The sequence below is a fragment of the Aethalodelphis obliquidens genome, unplaced genomic scaffold (assembly GCF_003676395.1).
Source record: "Aethalodelphis obliquidens isolate GAN/ISIS:26980383/991018 unplaced genomic scaffold, ASM367639v1 scaffold73, whole genome shotgun sequence".
Taxonomy (NCBI): Eukaryota; Metazoa; Chordata; class Mammalia; order Artiodactyla; family Delphinidae; genus Aethalodelphis; species Aethalodelphis obliquidens.
In genome coordinates, this window is record NW_020838017.1 from 447,458 (window position 1) to 465,713 (window position 18,256).

General features: G+C 38.7%; 1 protein-coding gene across 1 annotated transcript in view; it reads left to right on the top strand.

Moving 5' to 3' along the window:
- RYR2 (ryanodine receptor 2) overlaps window positions 1-18,256 on the top strand; it is a 509,874-nt gene that overhangs the window by 97,166 nt on the left and 394,452 nt on the right. Inside the window, exons 8-10 of the mRNA XM_027091861.1 lie at window positions 1,143-1,255; window positions 9,610-9,709; window positions 10,418-10,514. Of these exons, the coding sequence (XP_026947662.1) occupies window positions 1,143-1,255; window positions 9,610-9,709; window positions 10,418-10,514 (310 nt within the window). The remainder of the gene's footprint in view (window positions 1-1,142; window positions 1,256-9,609; window positions 9,710-10,417; window positions 10,515-18,256) is intronic.

Sequence of the window (18,256 nt, forward strand, 5' to 3'; positions counted from 1 at the left end):
GTACAAATGCCCTGCTATCATGGAGTTAACATTTTGGCATTGGGCAATTAGTAAAGAAGCAAAAAAAAAAAAGGCTTTATGGAGAAATAATAAAGCTGGGCACAGAGAATGATAATTGTTAGATGACAGATATCACTAAAACGATTCCCATTTTGCAGTAGAACTTAAAGGTTTCAAAAGGAACTGTGAACAGATTGAAAAGTTGGGTGCTTATGTTTATATCCTAGGTGATGAGACTGAAGTATGGTTATATGGTTCATGAGGCGTATGCTTGACTTGTTCTACAAGAAATTATTTGATTTTATGTATACCCAGATATTTTCATAATGTATCCCAGAAAATTCTGTAGGATTCTCTACTATTTTACTCCTAGATTAATAGAAACTACCACATTTTAAAATAACACAATATTGTAAAATAAGGCACAGGATAGTAAAACTTAGGGGACAATATTTTGTACCTATTTTGCATCAGCATCCCCCCAAAAGTAGAGGTTTTTTAAATTGTTATAATGCAACTGTCATGTCACAAAAACCCAAATCCTTTTGAAAATCAAGTGGCAAACTAGATGTTAATAGGAGAGAGCAGTGTGAGCAGTGTAACAACATGTGACTGTGTAAGGAGCGAAGTTGGATCAGCGTGGCTGGTGAAATTGGCCTTGTCTTAGCATAAATAAACATCCTTTTAAAGCAATTCTTAGTGGGGGAAAGAGACACCAAACTTCCCCTAATGTCACAGCCCGTTTCTATGAGAATAGTCTTTTCATGTCAGTATGTCTTCCTCCCTCCCTCTCTCCCTCTTTCTTTCTTCCCCTTTTTTTCTAATTTTTATTGGGGTATAGTTGATTCACAATGTTCTGTTAGTTTCTGCTGTACAGCAAAGTGAATCAGTTATACATATACCCACTATTTTTTTTAGATTCTAAGCTAATTTGGCCTAATTCTTTTTGATTTTCATGGTCTAAGAGATGAATTTGCGTTCTATTTCAAATTTCTGACGTTTGTGTGAATAGGACAGTTTCATTTTAAGAAGACTGATTTTGAGGACTTCATTTCCCTCTTGTATGTTGGAGTCACTGGCAAAGAATATCGAGTTTGAAACTGAGGCATTTCTCTGTGTTTCACATTTCAATCATTGTGCAGGTGAAGCTTGTTGGTGGACCATCCATCCTGCCTCCAAGCAGCGCTCAGAAGGAGAAAAAGTACGGGTTGGAGATGACCTCATCTTAGTTAGTGTGTCCTCCGAAAGGTACTTGGTAAGTGTGCAAAGGCGGATCATGTAGTTGGTGATATGATAAGTGACAGGTCAATAGAATGATCTTTTTAAAGCTGAAATTGCAAATTATCTAGGAAAATTGCTTAGAAACAAGCCTGTATCTCTATTTGATGAATTATACATAACTCCCTAAGTAGAAGAATAATGTGACAGGTGTGGAAGTGTGGCTTACCAGGATTATTTAGACAGGCTTCCCTCGTGCCCTTGATATGTAAGTTCGTGACATCGATAGCGCCTGTTCTTGGATTATTTCATTAACAGCATGTAAATGCAGTCCAATCAGGAATTTGAAATTCCATGGACTTTATTTTGCGCCCAATAGAAGGCGATATTAATGAGGCTGTGATTACCTATTTTGATATTTATGAAAGCAGATTATTATGTGAGGAACACTTGTCATGCTAAGCAAGGAGAAATAAAATAAAAAAATGGTTTAATTTCCTCACTGACATTGCATTGTTTCAAAGAGAAAGGGCTAGAAATGGGAGATTGAAGAAAGAAGTTTATGCTTAATCATTGAAGGTATTTTTTACTTTTGTGGTGAGGCCAATATCTAACTTCTGTAGTAAATTATATTTTTGCTAAAGAATAATCATATGCAGAATTTCGCAGAATATTGAAATCAATGGAAGTGTGAAGGGTGTCAGTGAAAGTATTCTTTCTATTTTAAGGTTGAGAAAGCAAAGAAATATAAAATATGGTATTATAAACTTTACATGAATATCCACATTAAAAAATCCCAGACATCATAGTGGATGATGATTGAAACAAAAGTCAGAACTAGAGCATCATTGCAGTTAAGCTCATGCTAGTTTATAGAAAGTGTATTCCTACTGCCTTAAATCAACATATTGTGTGTAGTTGTTTTAGAATTAAGTAAGTAGTTGGTACCCTTGGGCTCTGTGAACGTGGAAATAAGGTGGGTCTGGGGATGCTTCGAGTCAGTTTTTGCTTACCAACACAGTTCCAATTTTGAAACATTTCTAGGAAGAAGGGTGTGGTTTTACTTGCTTTGAGGGAAGAGGTAATGATGAAGACAGGAAAGTGGTGAAACAGGGCCTTGTGTAACTGACAGGAACTATTAAATTAAATGGAACATCTAATGGTGCAGAGCTAAAGGGAGGCTTGGAGCATCTCTCCCCTCTTGTCTCTTAAGCATTGTAGGTGGAATCAGGCACCACGCACATTTCTAGGACAATCCAAGGTGTCAGCTCATCAAATAAGCATTTATTGAGCCCTTGCTGTGTGCCTGTGCTGTATATGTGAAGGTGATGTATTTTGATCGGGAGATAAACATTTCGAGTTGTAGTTTTACTTGGAAACCAATAGCAGTAATAAAAATAATTCATGCATGCTTCTTAGTATATAAATTCTACACATATCTTATTTTGATTTGGACAGAAGTATGCATGTTTTTGCTGTATCACTTGTTCTTTCCACTACACAGCAGAGTTTATTTGACAGGATGGTATCATTATGCACAGAAGGAGGAGAAAATTCAGAATCTCACTGAGGCCAGAGCTTATAGCATCAATTCTACCAGCAAATTCCTGAGTCACTTAATTCCCTGAATTCTGGCTTCCGCACTTGCAAAATGGTGCTGATTCTCCCTAGCACCACAGTTACCGTGATGAAGCAATGAGATGATGGATTTTAAAGATGCTTTGAATTAAAGAACACTGTACAAACATTGGCAGTAATTGTAATGCCTGAGGTGCCCCTTCTGTTACTTAGGGAAATAAGTAAACCTCATGATTAATTACATTCACAGATAATTTTCAAGCTACATTTTTTTTTTTTTTTTTTTTGCGATACATGGGCCTCTCACTGTTGTGGCCTCTCCCGTTGCAGAGCACAGGCTCCGGATGTGCAGGCTCAGCGGCCATGGCTCACGGGCCCAGCCGCTCTGCGGCATGTGGGATCTTCCCAGACCGGAGCACGAACCCGCGTCCCCTGCATCGGCAGGCGGACTCTCAACCACTGCGCCACCAGGGAAGCCCTCAAGCTACATTTTAGCCAACTTATTTAAGTTCCTTTTCTGATACCCTTTTATATAGAGCTCCAGATAGTAAGCCAACCAGATTGTTAAAATTTCACTTTTATTTGTTGATGAAGTCAGTGAGTTTAGTGATCATCTGTATAGACCTAGCATATAGTAGAAACCACAGGAATGACCAAGGACAGATTACACATGGCTTCCAGCCTCAAAAAAAATAGTGGAAAAAACAAACCAAACCCATGGAACTGCAGGAGAGTATCGTGAGACAGTAACTAAGTGTTAGGGTTTAGGTTAGAGATGCTGAAGGATGTTTCTGTGGGTGTAGGGATAGTTAATTATTACCTCACATTTCCACTGTGAGTCATTAGTAGTGAGAATACAGAGTATTATGTTCACGGATTCAAGGACCTACATGGTACTTAGTGAGAAGGATCTGGAGGAAGTGAGAGGGCAAAAAGCGAGGCAGTAAAAGACATTGGACTAAACAGCGGCAGCTGGAATAATCCTCGTACTGAAGCTGAATAACTGAAAATTGGGCATATATATATATATATATATAGTTTATTGGTACGGAGCCTGCTAAGCATGAGCCTGGGCCAATCATATAACCTCTTCAAACCCTCAGTTTCTTCATCTGCAGTATGGGGGTAATAGCCTAGTTCACAGGGATATTAAGAGGATTGAATGCTTAATCCAGACAACACTCTTAGCTCTATGAATGGCACATATAAAAATTGCTTAGTGAATTGTTATCACAATTTACCCAGGAGATTTGTGCCTCTTAAGAACTGTAGATATTTAACCAGAAGAGGAGAAAGTTGGGAAGTGAGAAGTGAAGAGACCGTTACAGTTGATTTTAAATAAAGGGCTATCATGTGAAAGCCAGATTCATATTCTGAGAAGATGCTGACATGGTTAAAAATAAGTAAGAAATACGGCTGAAAACACATCCGTTAAAACTAACTACTAAAAGTAAACACGTCCTGTCATTGACTTTGTAACTTTTCATTTGTTAGGGTCTGTTGGCCTTTGATCTAATATCTCTTCAGGAACAGTGATGGTTAAGCTACGTTTGAACTATCTAATTGTGCATTTGCTGCTCTAATCAAGCTTACAACTATTGGGATGCTAAATTGATTAAAACGGATTGAAGGATTGATTTTCACTCTGTCCTCTGCGGAGGTGTCCTGTGGACTGTGCTGGGCTCCCGGAGCCCAGGCCCCACCTAGGATGCTCTGCCCTTTTCTGCTTTATGTGATGAACCTTGTACATGATTTCTCAGGAATAAAGGGTTTTATCTCCAGAAAAGGTTGTAAGCCACTCATCCAAATAATGTCTTTTCTAATCTTGCTGTTTCATATTCTAATATGAAATGATATTCTAATCCTCTTTTCAGGAATATCTAAGAGGAAGAAAAAATCCTTTGACCCATTGGAACGACTTATTTTTTTCTTTTAAAGGAGGCTTTATCAAAGCAGCTTAAATATAAGAGAAAGATACAATTTAAAAGAGAGGAAATTTGGTCAAATAGATATTACTGTGAATCTCTTTCAGACTAAACGAAATAAGGTAAAGCATGCAAAATAATTTTTACTTGTGTTAGAAAGATATAAAAATCACCATGGTATGCACAAGAGTTTTCAACATGTGGATTGGATTTCTCTCATTTGAAACATTGATTTTTGAATAATTTTCTCTGTCACCTATAGAAATGGACAGATTTTTAAAAAAATTTTTATTGGAGTATAGTTAATTTACAATGTTGTATTAGTTTCAGGTGTATACCATAGTGAATCAGTTATACATATACATATATCCACTCTTTTTTAGATTCTTTTCCCATATAGGTTATTACAGAGTATTGAGTAGAGGTCCCTGTGCTATACAGTAGCAGACAGATTTTTAAAATCCATGAAAATATTACCAAACAACTGTCTAAAAGTAAATTAGGAAAAGCAAAACCCCACAATCTAAAAAGTGATGAAAAATGCTTAAAAGAAAGCTATTCTAGGGCTCAGAAAAATTTACTTCTCTCATACCCACCTCTGAATTTCCAATAAATGCTAGGTGTTCTGATTGCATAGTAAGTTACCGAACTCCCTCAAGTGGCTTAAAAATACTGATAGCTAAAAATACTGATAGCTAAAAATATTTTCAAGCTCTTCATCGTATCAACCAATTTATTTATTTATTTAAACATCTTTATTGGAGTATAATTGCTTTACAATGGTGTGTTAGTTTCTGCTTTATAACAAAGAGAATCAGCTATACATATACATATGTTCCCATATCTCTTCCCTCTTAAGTCTCCCTCCCTCCCAGCCTCCCTATCCCACCCCTCTAGGTGGTCACAAACCACCTAGCTGATCTCCCTGTGCTATGCGGCTGCTTCCCACTAGCTGTCTATTTTACGTTTGGTAGTGTATATATGTCCATGCCACTCTCTCACTTTGTCACAGCTTACCCTTCCCCCTCCCCATATCCTCAAGTCCATGCTCTATAGTAGGTCTGTGTCTTTATTCCCGTCTTACCCCTAGGTTCTTCATGACCTTTTTCTTTTCTTTTTTTTTCTCTCTTAGATTCCATCCAATTTATTTTTTATTTATTTACCTTGAGCCTTTTTTTTTTCTCTCTGTGGCTCAGGTGATGGAATCATAGACTGTTCCATTTGGAAAGAACATCTTGTCCCTCGTTTCTTTCTCAGAATAAAAAAGTGAAGTCTGAGGGGTGATGTATCTTGTTTACTTGTGTTCCCTGTCACTGGAGGATCATTTTTCTCGTGTGTTGCATCACCAGGGCCAAGTGCCTGACACTTAATATAAGAGAAATAAATGAGTGAATAGATGCATCAGATAAGGGTTGAATTCGGATATTCTTAGAAATTCTTGTGCCTTGGACCTTTCGGACAGTCGGAGAAAGCTTACTGACTCTGTTTCATTATCTTTTAAAATGTATAAAATATATACACTGGATTACAAAGGAAACTAAAGTATCAAAGTGGAGTCCCAGGTTGAGAACTCCTGGGAGGTGATTTATAATAATATCTTTTCTATTCCTGAGATTTCGTGCTTCTATCATATAAAGCCTTGTTACTCAAAATATGCTTCTTGGACCAGTGGCCTTGGTTGGCCCCCCTTCACACCTCCTGAATTCAAATTTGCCTTTTTTTGACAAGATCCTCAGGTGATTTGTGTGTCCATGAGAACTTGAGAGTCACTAACATGAGAATCAAGGTGATAGGAGAGAGCAGATCACTCCCCAAAGTGCCTGCAGTGCTCCTGGTGGGTGTGTAAATTTTAGAGCAGTTACATATTTCAGCCTAAGGCCAGCTTTGCTTTCAACCTCTGACAACATCTGTTTGGGCTTTAAGGATAACCCATCTTAGTTAGTGTCAGTAACTGAAATTGTTACTGCATTCTGAATATTTACCATCACAAGCCTGTGTGGTTCTTACTCAGATTTCCCTTTGTTGCTTAAGTGGCAAAATTAAATAGAAGCGTCCAAAATAGTTATGCCTAGAGAATATTGAGAAGAGTGGACATGATTTAGATAACTTTAAATGATGTAATATGATCTTAAGGACTTTTTTTTTTACTTTCTCCAACAGACTGAAATTTTCCTTTTTTTATGGTTATATTTATTGTGTACCTTTAGGCTTAGATATGATTTGAAGATTGCATTTTCGTCCTCCCCCCCTTCCCATTGTTTTTTCACTGCAGTAGCTCCTTATTGCTTATAAGGTCCTTGATCTGACACCTGCTTTGTCTGCAGGCCTATCTTTCACTCTCTTTCTAAGTATATGCTGTAAGCCCCAAAGATGAAACTCTCTGCTGTGCTGTATGTTCCCGTATCTCTGCCCCTTTGGGTACCATTTCCCTTATTAGAGCCTACAGCACCAAAAAAGCCCAGGTCACTTACAATTACAAGGTTTCTGGTGTATTAAGAATGAAAATCTCCAAAGTACTTTATAAAAGTTTTGGTATTTTTAAAAAAAATCTACACTTAGCGCATTAACATTATTAATACACATATGCAAATTCAGTGTATGTACAAACTTTTGGAGACAGCATCTCTAAGTATATAAATGTGACACTCAGGCCAAATGATCCTACTGGCTCTTCAAATGCCTCGTCCCACGTGGAACCCTGTCTCTCCTGTGGAAATAGCACCTGTCCTGAAGCCCAGGACAATGAACTGTGTTCCAGTTAGGCCGGTCCAAGTGTTCTTTTCTCTCAATTCCTGTAGCAGTTTGATTACAATTCAGCTAATATTTTCAAAACACTGACTCACAGCATTTTGTGGATATATTTTACTTACCTTTCTAGCTTACGAGCACCCTCATGGTGGGGAATGTGTTCCATTAATGTTTAGCACAATGCTTTATACGGAGTATATTCAATGAACAAGGATGAATGAACAAATCTATTTATCGTAATATGGCATGAGCTTTCACTTGAATTCAAAAGTAAAAATATAAGCATTGGTATTTTGAATCGTCTTCTGATGGTTTGATAAAATCCATATGGTTTTACAGGTTTCTTTTTTTTTTTTTTGGTGTGTTTGTGCTGTTATTTTGGCTCAGGTCATTGAAATAGGAACATTTAAGGAATAACTTAAAATATTTTTTTAAAGTTTATCCTACTTTGATTTTAAAGGTTTGGTTCACTTCTGCACATACTTCTTTATTGAGTAACCTTGCTAGATGCTAGGGATACAGTTGTGAGCCTGTGTCAGCTTACAAGAGGGAGAATAAAAAATACACTAAATGATCCCATTGTGATAAGGGCTATGAAGAAAAATATATTTTTCTTGTTTGTGGAAGCAGATGGCATATGATTTATTTGTAAATAGTTAAAGAGTTTTAATATATTAGGGAAGAAATTAATTCAATAAAGACATCTTAGCCAGATTTTTGCATAAGAATGACAAGTCCAGGTAGAAAGGAGGTCGTAAAAAAGACAGACAGCTGGTTGAGATGGGAGAGGGGTAAGCAGGTTATTGCTAAACCTGAAGCATCCACTTTTAATCTTATCGATTGGAAAGTTGCTGATAAGATAATTACATATATGTCAAATGTCACAAATGTCTTGGGTTTTGTTTGTAAGAGAAAGAAAACGAAATGCCTCCCTATGCTGGTGACATGAGATTAGTATATTTAGGCAGAAGAGACCTTTGGATGTTGAAAGGCTTGTGGCATATACCAGTGTGCTTCTGCATGCCGTGACTGCTGTTTGTCTAACTAGGAAAGTCAGATATCTGGGAAAGTTCTAGTGCAATTGAAGTCTTTAAAAGCTTAGGCTGGGGCTTCCCTGGTGGCGCAGTGGTTGAGAGTCCGCCTGCCAATGCAGGGGACGCGGATTCATGCCCCGGTCCGGGAGGATCCCGCATGGCGTGGAGCAGCTGGGCCCGTGAGCCATGGCCGCTGAGCCTGCGCGTCCAGAGCCCGTGCTCCGCAATGGGAGAGGCCACAGCAGTGAGAGGCCCGCGTACCGCAAAAAAAAAAAAAAAAAAAAAGCTTAGGCCGTCATCAGCGTTGGAAAGTGTTGCAGGAACATTCTAGGAATATTGGTGATGTTTACTCAGATGACTGCAAGAAAAAAGGTGGTTGTTCTTTGCATGTTTGAAATTCTAGCAGCAGCCAGGTAATGGTTAGTGAAATAAGCAAGTCATCTGTCTGTACTCATAATTTTGTTTTTCTTTACTTATCATTTCAGAACTCATCAATGATGGCTCTCAAAGGTGTGAAATATGATGTTCTTTTAATACATTTGACTTAAGAAGGAACATCTGAGATTTGTAATGTCTGAATTTTGAAGGACATGTATTGTCTTGGTTTTTGATACCTATTAGGGAATATTGCCATCTAATAGCTATTACATCAGATTGTAGATAAAAGTTCCTAAAGGACCCCATGAAACTAACACATTAGTCCAGTAGGTTTAACCTACTTCATTGTCAACACACTGTCACAGTGTGATAGGTAAAAACTTAATTATAATTTTAATGATAAGGGCCTACTATCTGTACAAATTTGCCCATCAATAAGCCTTTAAAACGAAATAGTCTGTTTTCACAAATAAATCTATTTTATTTGTGTTTTCGGATTAGTGGCTTAAGTAGTAACTCTTAGAAGGAAGCTGAAAAATACCTAAAGTCAAATATAAACTCCAATTTTTTTCCTACTAGTCTCTTCATTTTTGAGTGACGGGATTGCAATGGAGGCTCTCTGTGGACAGTCCCACGTTGGCAGCATTCAGTTTGAGTTGCCAGAAGCACTTCTGTGTTGAGACTTACCCAGAGCCTGTAGTGATGGCCTTCTTTTGCTTCTAATGCAGCACTTGTCTTATGGCAACGGCAGCCTGCACGTGGACGCCGCTTTCCAGCAGACCCTCTGGAGCGTGGCCCCAATCAGCTCAGGAAGTGAAGCAGCCCAAGGTGAGAACTCCACTTCCATTAGGGGGCTGGTCCCCGATGCAGAGTTGGCAGTCATCTTTGGGATTGTGATAATGAGTAAATTCATTAGAGCTGTTGGTGTCAAAATATTCTGTAATGCAGATACATAACATTTAAGAAACTCATTTGAATTGCTATTTAAAAGTGAAGTTTGTGTGAAGGTTTATCTCCTCTTATTTTTATGCTGCCGTCAGCTTTAGTTTATTTTTTTGTGTGTTTTACATGCTAGTTTTCTAGGGGTGATTTTCTCCAGTGTTTTGGCCTCAGGGTATTGCTTAGGCAGGCTACTGTCAAGATTTCTCATCTTCCAGGGTGTGTGACTTAGAACTGGATCACAGCAGTGCTTGTACATCAGGGCTTTCCCAGGAAATATCTGTGTGTTCTGGTTGTTCTCACTTATGTAAGTTCAAATCTGAGCCTATCCAGGCTTGCATGTTTAGTGGAGGGTTTTATGAGGCTGAGGTCATGTATAATCGTGGGAACATCACTAACTGTGGGACTTGGGAACCCAGGGCTCAGAGGTGGCAGGCAGGTGGCACCATCCGTCTCTGTGATTTTGGCCAGGTACTTAAGCCTTGCTGGACTCCTGTGTCTCTGTCTAGGAACATAGGAGATTGGAGCCAATGATCTGTTCAGCTGTCAACATCTGATGATGACAGTTCAAATGTGACTGCGTTTCAATCCTTCTAGGGTATCTGATTGGTGGTGACGTCCTCAGGTTGCTTCATGGACACATGGATGAATGCCTCACGGTCCCTTCAGGAGAACACGGTGAAGAGCAGCGAAGGTTGGTACCTGAGCCCAGCGCCTTGAGCCTTGCATTTTCTTGTTTTGATATAAGTTTTGTAAATTAAGGATTTGTCTGTTCAGGCCATTAGCATAAGAGAAAGTGGGCCACTGTCATTCATCTGTCCACTGAAGTGATCCATTGCTGGCCTCCTCTGTAGTTTTTTTCTCATGTATGGTTTTGACTACCTATGAATAGAGTTGCAGAAAATTCTTGTATAATTAAAACATGGTGAGAAGCAGTGAATACAATAAACTGAGTGGGAGGAATGAACACATTCACTTACTTACACCTTTGTGAAATGTTCGTTCGTTTTGATGAATCCTCTTTCTGGAATGTTTAGTCTCCAGTTCAGTTTCAGACTTCTCAGATTGCCCAGAGGTTTAGGACCTTTTCCTGTTACCTCCCATTTACTGAGATAGATAATAAAATGGAGCACTTTCCCTAATATTTTATGTGATTTTAATCTCTCTTATGTTAATATTATTTGGCATTGGGCCAAGATGGCAGTAGCCTGGATCATGGGGAAAAGTGCACAAATAATCCAAAACCATAAAAATATTGAGGGTGATTTGAATGTTCCATTTTGCCTCACCAATTAATGGATGAATATGGTAAGTGCAATGCATAAATAAGCGATTATTGGGACAGAAGGCATGACCCGGGTGATTTATTACGTGGCTTTAAGTCTTTTAGTGGAGGTTTCTCGTCATATTAGCGTATCACTTAGATAACTATTCTTGATAAATATTTATTTTTGTAGTTTAAAGAAAGATACAGAGAACATTTAGAAAGTTAGTACTTCTTTAATTAGCTGTTTAACCTTGGGAAGAGTCACTCTGAGACCTGGGTACTAGTCTTACCTCTCCCCAGGTAGACCTAGCTTATGGTGAAGCATGAAATGCAGAGCCTCAAAAAATGCCCTAAACGAAAAGTGCTGCTTTTAGTAGGTTAGGAAGAAGATGTTAATGGTGTGTTGATAGGGTTTATAGAAAAGATGAGACGGAATTCAAAAGACGGTTTATCTGAGGAATTAATTCCAAACAGAAGACTCAGAGGGATGCAGTGCATACTGGGAATTGCAGTTATTCCCGACTGATGAGGGGCAGGGTGGAGGAAGCATGGAAACTAGACATGGAAACTTGGTCAGCTTTTTTTTTTTTTTTTTTCATCTTTATTGGAGTATAATTGCTTTACAATGGTATGTTAGTTTCTGCTTTATAACAAAGTGAATGAGTTATACATATACATATATCTCCATATCTCTTCCCTCTTGCGTCTCCCTCCCTACCTATCCCACCCCTCTAGGTGGTCACAAAGCACCGGGCTGGTCTCCCTCTGCTATGCGGCTGCTTCCCACTAGCTATCTATTTTACGTTTGGTAGTGTATATATGTCCATGCCACTCTCTCACTTTGTCACAGCTTATCCTTCCCCCTCCCCGTATCCTCAAGTCCATTCTCTAGTAGTTCTGAGTCTTTATTCCTGTCTTACCCCTAGGTTCTTCATGACATTTTTTTTCCTTAAATTCCATATATATGTGTTAGCATATGGTATTTGTCTTTCTTTTTCTGACTTACTTCACTCTGTATGACAGACTCTAGGTCCATCCACCTCACTACAAATAACTCAATTTTGTTTCTTTTTATGGCTGAGTAATATTCCATTGTATATATGTGCCACACCTTCTTTATCCATTCATCTGATGATGGATACTTAGGTTGCTTCCATGTCCTGGCTATTGTAAATAGAGCTGCAATGAACATTTTGGTACATGACTCTTTTTGAATTATGGTTTTCTCAGGGCGTATGCCCAGCAGTGGGATTGCTGGGTCATATGGTAGTTCTGTTTGTAGTTTCTGAAGGCTCATTAGTGCCATTCCCACGGGTTGGCTGTTACCCTGAGATGGTTGGGAAGGAGTGTGTGGGGAGGGGTGACGTGGTCAGGTCTCTTTGAAAAGAGTGTCTCTGACGAACAAGAAGAACTTAGATCGGAGGTGGAGAGATTCTGGAGCAGGGAAGCCAACTCGGAGAAGGCCGATGAAGTCATTTATGTGAGAGAAAAGGAGAAGCTTATCCTGGAGAGTGGCCGTTAGAATAGGACAGCCTGGCCCAGAAACATCTCAGGTCAGATTGACTCGTTTAAGGATGAACTCTGTGTGGTCGGTGAGAGAATGTATCAGATTTAAGGGCAAGAAACTCCCTAGAGTTTCTGACTCTAGGGAAGAGAGATGGTGTTAAAGATTGTAGGAGATGGACAGATTTGATACAAAGGACTGAGTGAGATTTTGGACACTGGTGAGTACAGAGGGTCTATGGGAAGTAAAATAAAGGGTCTATGGGAAATTGGAATTTTTGAGTCTTTAACTTACACAAAGCTTGGGTTGGATATAAATCACAAGTGCACAGGGGGTAGTTGAAAGAATGGGAGCCCTAGGTAGAGAGGGAGGAACAGTGACTAGAGTGTTATGTTTAGCAAGTTGGGCATTGCTTTAAAAGGCTGCAAAGCCTTGGAATAGACTAACTAGAGAGGAAGCTGAGGATGGAATCCTAGATAAGGCTGATATTTAGGACACTGACAGGTGAAGAAAAGGCACAAGAGAGGCAGAATGGTAGTTAAGTGGAGAGCCAGGGAAGTTCGTTATGGAACCCAAAGGCTTGGGGTGTAGGTGCGTTCAGTGATATAATATCATCATCGAGACTTAGGAGCAGAACGAGGTTGTGCCATAGTCTTTTGGATCTTTAGTCTCTGACTTGTTAAACGAAACACTTGAAACGAAGTGATTCTTTGAGCCCACGTGCTCTTTCTACAGACACTGTAGAGATTTGTAATTAAGAGAATGGGCTGTAGACCTGGGTTTGGGCCTCGCCTCTGCCACTAACAGTTGTGTGACTTGTGTTACTTAATTTCTTTAAACATGATTTTTCTCCTCTGTGAAATGCGGCTTAAAAGTTAGCTGTTACTTCATGGGATTGTTGTGAAGGTTCAGTAGGAAAATGCATGTAAAACCTTGATGCATATGAAGAGATCAACAAATGTATTATTGTTGTTGTTATCTTATCACTGTTGTTTAGACAGAAGAGCAGCATTTAGTCAGATACGGGAACGTTTGAGGGACCCTGGGCATGCGGGTGAAAGTATGGTAGAGCGTAGATTTTAGGGGAAGAGACGCTAAACTATATCAAAGAAAACCCTCTTCTGTTTTGAAATGAATGTGGCAGGTGAGAGGTGGGGAAGGGCTCCTCCTCCTTGCTAAGCTTTAGAAGCCAGGAATGGATGAGCATAGTTTTTAACGGTTGGGTTTTTTCATTTCCAAATGAGAATATTCAGCGTCGGATACATCCCAGATTACTTAGACTAAGCTCGCGGGCAATGACTGCAGTTTTCCACCTCTCCTGCACCTCTCCTGCACATTAGAGAGTCTGTATGTTAAAGATGGGTTTTATTAAAAATGATACTTACAGAGCAGATTTCCTGCTAATTGGTTGTTTCGGGGGGATGCCTTTTATTTGTTTTTTTAATTTTAAATTGGAGTCTAGTTGATTTACAGTGTTGTGTTAGTTTCAGGTGTACAGCACAGTGAATCAGTTATACATATACATATATCTATTCTTTTTCAGATTCTTTTCCCATATAGGTTATTACAGGATGTTGAGTAGAGTTCCCTGTGCTATACAGTAGGCCCTTGTTGGTTATCTATGTTATATACAGTAGTGTGTATATGTTAAGCTTAACCTCCTAATTTATCCTTCCCTGCCGTCTTTCCCCTTTGGTAACCATAAGTTTGTTTCCTAAGTCTGTGAGTCTCTTTCTGTTTTGTAAATAAGTTCATTTGTGTCATTTTTGTAGATTCCACATGTAAGTGATAGCGTACAGTATTTGCCTTTCTCTGTCTGACTTACTTTGCTTAATATGATCATCTCTCCTGCTGGTTGTTATTACATTGCTGTAATTCTTTACATTGCTGGTTATTACAGAGAAAACTAGGGGAAATGTCAAAGACATTTTGGTATTGGTCTGGGTCCGCTTTCCCATTGCATGCATACTGAAGGCTGCTCCTGTCCCCCGTCCTGTATTATTCTTGATTTAATGGTACTCATTTCTGTGTCAAATTAATCTCAATATGTATTCAGATCAACACATTGCAGCTCTTTCTACGTAGTGATGTCAGTAAGAACACATCCTTAGTGCCCCTTGTACGGCGTGTTTACACGGGTGAAATTAGATTAAAATGGATGTCAGACTTGACATGCCTCATGACATCCCTTTCTCCCTCATGACTTGAGGGAGAAAATGAGTCAGAAATAGGCAACAGGAGCCTGAGGGATGTTGCTTAAGACTGAAAGTCATCTATGTCTTGATTACACAGTGAGATTGAACAATTTTTTGCATGTAATGATAAAAGTAATTCCTTAAATTTTACATTTATAGAGCCCTTTATTCCTTCTAGTCTTCTTAATATCAGTGTGTAGAAATTTCTTTATCTTCCCCTGTCCTCACGCTAAGTCCCTTCAGTGTCTTACAGAATGAGGGGAAGGCAAAGGACAGTACAGCCAGGAGGCAGCCTTTCTTTAATTGATGTGAATCTGTATTGGGGGAAAAACGCATAGTGATAACCTTAAAAATGTATTTTGATTCATTTTTTAAAAAGAAGTAAAAATAATTTGACTTTCTGAGAGCTGGAGAAGTTCCAGGGAAATATATAAAGATTTCTTTTAACTCATAATTCTTCACACTAATTATGATCTGGCTACACTCAATTATATTCTGTTATTAAAGTTAAATAACTAAAGTCAAATCAGGTTTGTTACAAGAAGTGGTGGAATTGATTAAGGAGATGGCCAGAAGTGACAGTTGCTTCTGAGTAATTTAGGACCATTTTGGTCGTAAATGCTGGGTTAGTAAGTGAATTTGTCAATCTGCTCATGCCTCCTTCCCATGACAAGTTTTGAATATACATAATAGAACTATAATTGTAGCAGTTGAAGATGCAGTTCAGTGATGGGTACTGTAGTTCTAGATACCGATGCAGTGATCTTTTATTATTATTATTTTATAATCTATTTTACGGAAGTATAGTTGATTTACAATGTTGTGTTCGTTTCTGCTGTACAGCACAGTGATTCCGTTATACATATATACACATTCCTTTTCATATTCTTTTCCATTATGGTTTATCGCAGGATATTGAATATAGTTCCCTGTGCTCTACAGTAGGACCTTGTTGTTTATTCATTGTATATGTAATAGTTTGCATCTGCTAACCCCAAACTCCCACTCCATCCCTCCCCACCATCCCCACCCACCCTTGGCAACCACAAGTCTGTTCTCTCTGATGAAGTGATCTTTAACTACCTCTTCACACTTAGATCTGGCTATGTATGTGGTCTCCTGTGCATTGTCATGGGAGTGTTAACCAGACCCCCAGAATGAAGAGCATATATTGTCCCATTCAGTTAAGTGGAACTGAATTGGAGAATGAAGCCTACCAAAGTTAAATTAAACATATATTTTCCCCACACTTCCTGCTCATGTTGCTTTTACGGATTGAACTCTGACATGTTCGTGACGGAAAGCATCACTATGGTTTTATTTTAAATTTCTTGAGATTTTTCCAGAAAGATGTGGGACTCTAAAATTACCAGTATACAACTGGTCTAAACAACAATAAAAGTCATAAAATTATCATCTATAGACGTTGTGAGCAGGCGGGGGAAAGGGAGAAATGCACGGAACGTTAACTGTAGAATTGTAATTTCTTTGTTCTTTTTCAAACTTTTCAAATAGTGAGATGGGATAAATTAAGGAGAAACAAGTTCTGCTACTTGGCAAGAGATCTGTCGGATGCCACACAGCTTTTAAATTATTGCTTTAAAAAAAGATTTCATTCTGGAGCCTTGAAATTTGATTATCAGTTTTCATTTCAAGCATGAAGTCTTTTATGTGGGGAATGTTTTCTGTTCTAGATTCTGTCTCTGGATTGCACGTTATTACTTCCATCCATTTTTACGGAATACAATAAAATGTCAACAAAGGCATTTACTTTATGTGCACACACGCTTACTAATGGATTAACTATGCACTACCTGAATTAAGTATGTCATACTTTTAAATTAATAAGTTTTAAGAAAGATGAGTTAGGGGAGTGTTATTCAGAATTATTATGTGAGATCTCTGATGTGGAAACCGGTATTAGGGGAACGTTTTTTGAAAAGCATCATTTGTATGTTAAAACAGTTTTTACCACATAGCTCATAGGTAATTTTATTCATTTAATAAAAATCTGTGGAATGACCACCATGTTCTGAGTGCTGGGGTTGTTAGTATCTAAAAAGATACAAAGTCTCTTTTCTCAAGGAGTTTACATTCTAGTGGGGATATGTAACAATAAAAACTTAAATATGCTTGTTTATAAATGCACACACATACCCATGCATGCATAGATAAAATACACCTGATGGTGTGTGTGTGTGTTTGTGTGTGCGCGTGTGTGTATGAGAGAGAGAGAGAGAGAGAGAGAGAGCACAGGCAGGCTTGAGTGTGGATAGAGAAGTTGTCCTGTTTCCATCTTACCAGGCATTACTCTTGGCATATACTTGCTCTGTCTTGTTCCTTTCAAACTCAGGACCATTAAGTCATTGTTTCTGACAGTGTCTGGAAATAAATGCTACATTTGCTTTCCAGAATGTGACTCAGCAGGCGAAAGCCATGCCGTATGTATGCATGACGATAGTTTTGCCTTCACGCCCCTTTTAATATTATGATTCAATGAGCTTTACTTGTGAATAATTGATAAGGCATGAGATGGGTTTGATCTAATGAATTAAGTGTCTCTGTCTGGCTTAGAAGGAGAGGCGTGGTTTATGTCTACGTACACAATCAGATGACTAATACCCCGCAGGGTTTGTATGCCCTCAGTCACCTACCTCGGCGCAAGCTTCTGAGCCTGCGCTGTTTTACTCCAAAACGGTCAAGTTATCATATAAGAACTTTTCTTCCTTCTCTTCGTGTCCTGTGTATACCTCTTTAGCCTGCATCTGGGGCTAGGACAGGTTTCCCAAATAGTTTTGCTACAAGAGTAGGCACATGAAGGAGAGCTATTTTTTTCTTCTTTGCCTCTTCTCCCTGGAGAGAGATGCAGTCTTTCCCCTAAACTTAACCTCCCTGCTGATTGCAGAGAGCACCCTGGCCTTGCTTCAGCCTGTCATCATTTAGCAGCCTGACTTGGTCTAGAGCCGCTCTCTCAAGGAACGACTGGGCTAGAAGGCACTGTTTTCCAAAATACAAGCTTTGAAGGCAAAGGATTAAACACATTCACAGAAATTGGAGCCACCGGATAAGAGTAAAAATGAAAAAAAAGCCAATTGAGGTGTTGGATGCACTGAAAATGAGTGACTGGCAAGAGACAATAGATTAAAAATCAACACTGAGAAAGAGAAATCTCCCAGTTATTTTCTCAGTGAAAATTTAAGACCGTTTTTACTGGTCCACGTTTAGTTTCTTAACTTAATCTAGGTGTAAGCAATATCTTTCAGGAAGAAAAGAAAAGCTTTCTCTTTTTTAAATTTCCAGATTCCTTTGTGGCTGTGTTATATTCCCTACGGAGTGAAAAGTAAAAGTAGCAAATGTTTGTTGTTGTTTCTCTGCTCTAGTCCTAGTTATATGACTCTTTAATATGGATTCGGAGTGTAAGGATGTTACTGTTTTTAATCCACGATTATTCGTTTATATTTTATGCAGAC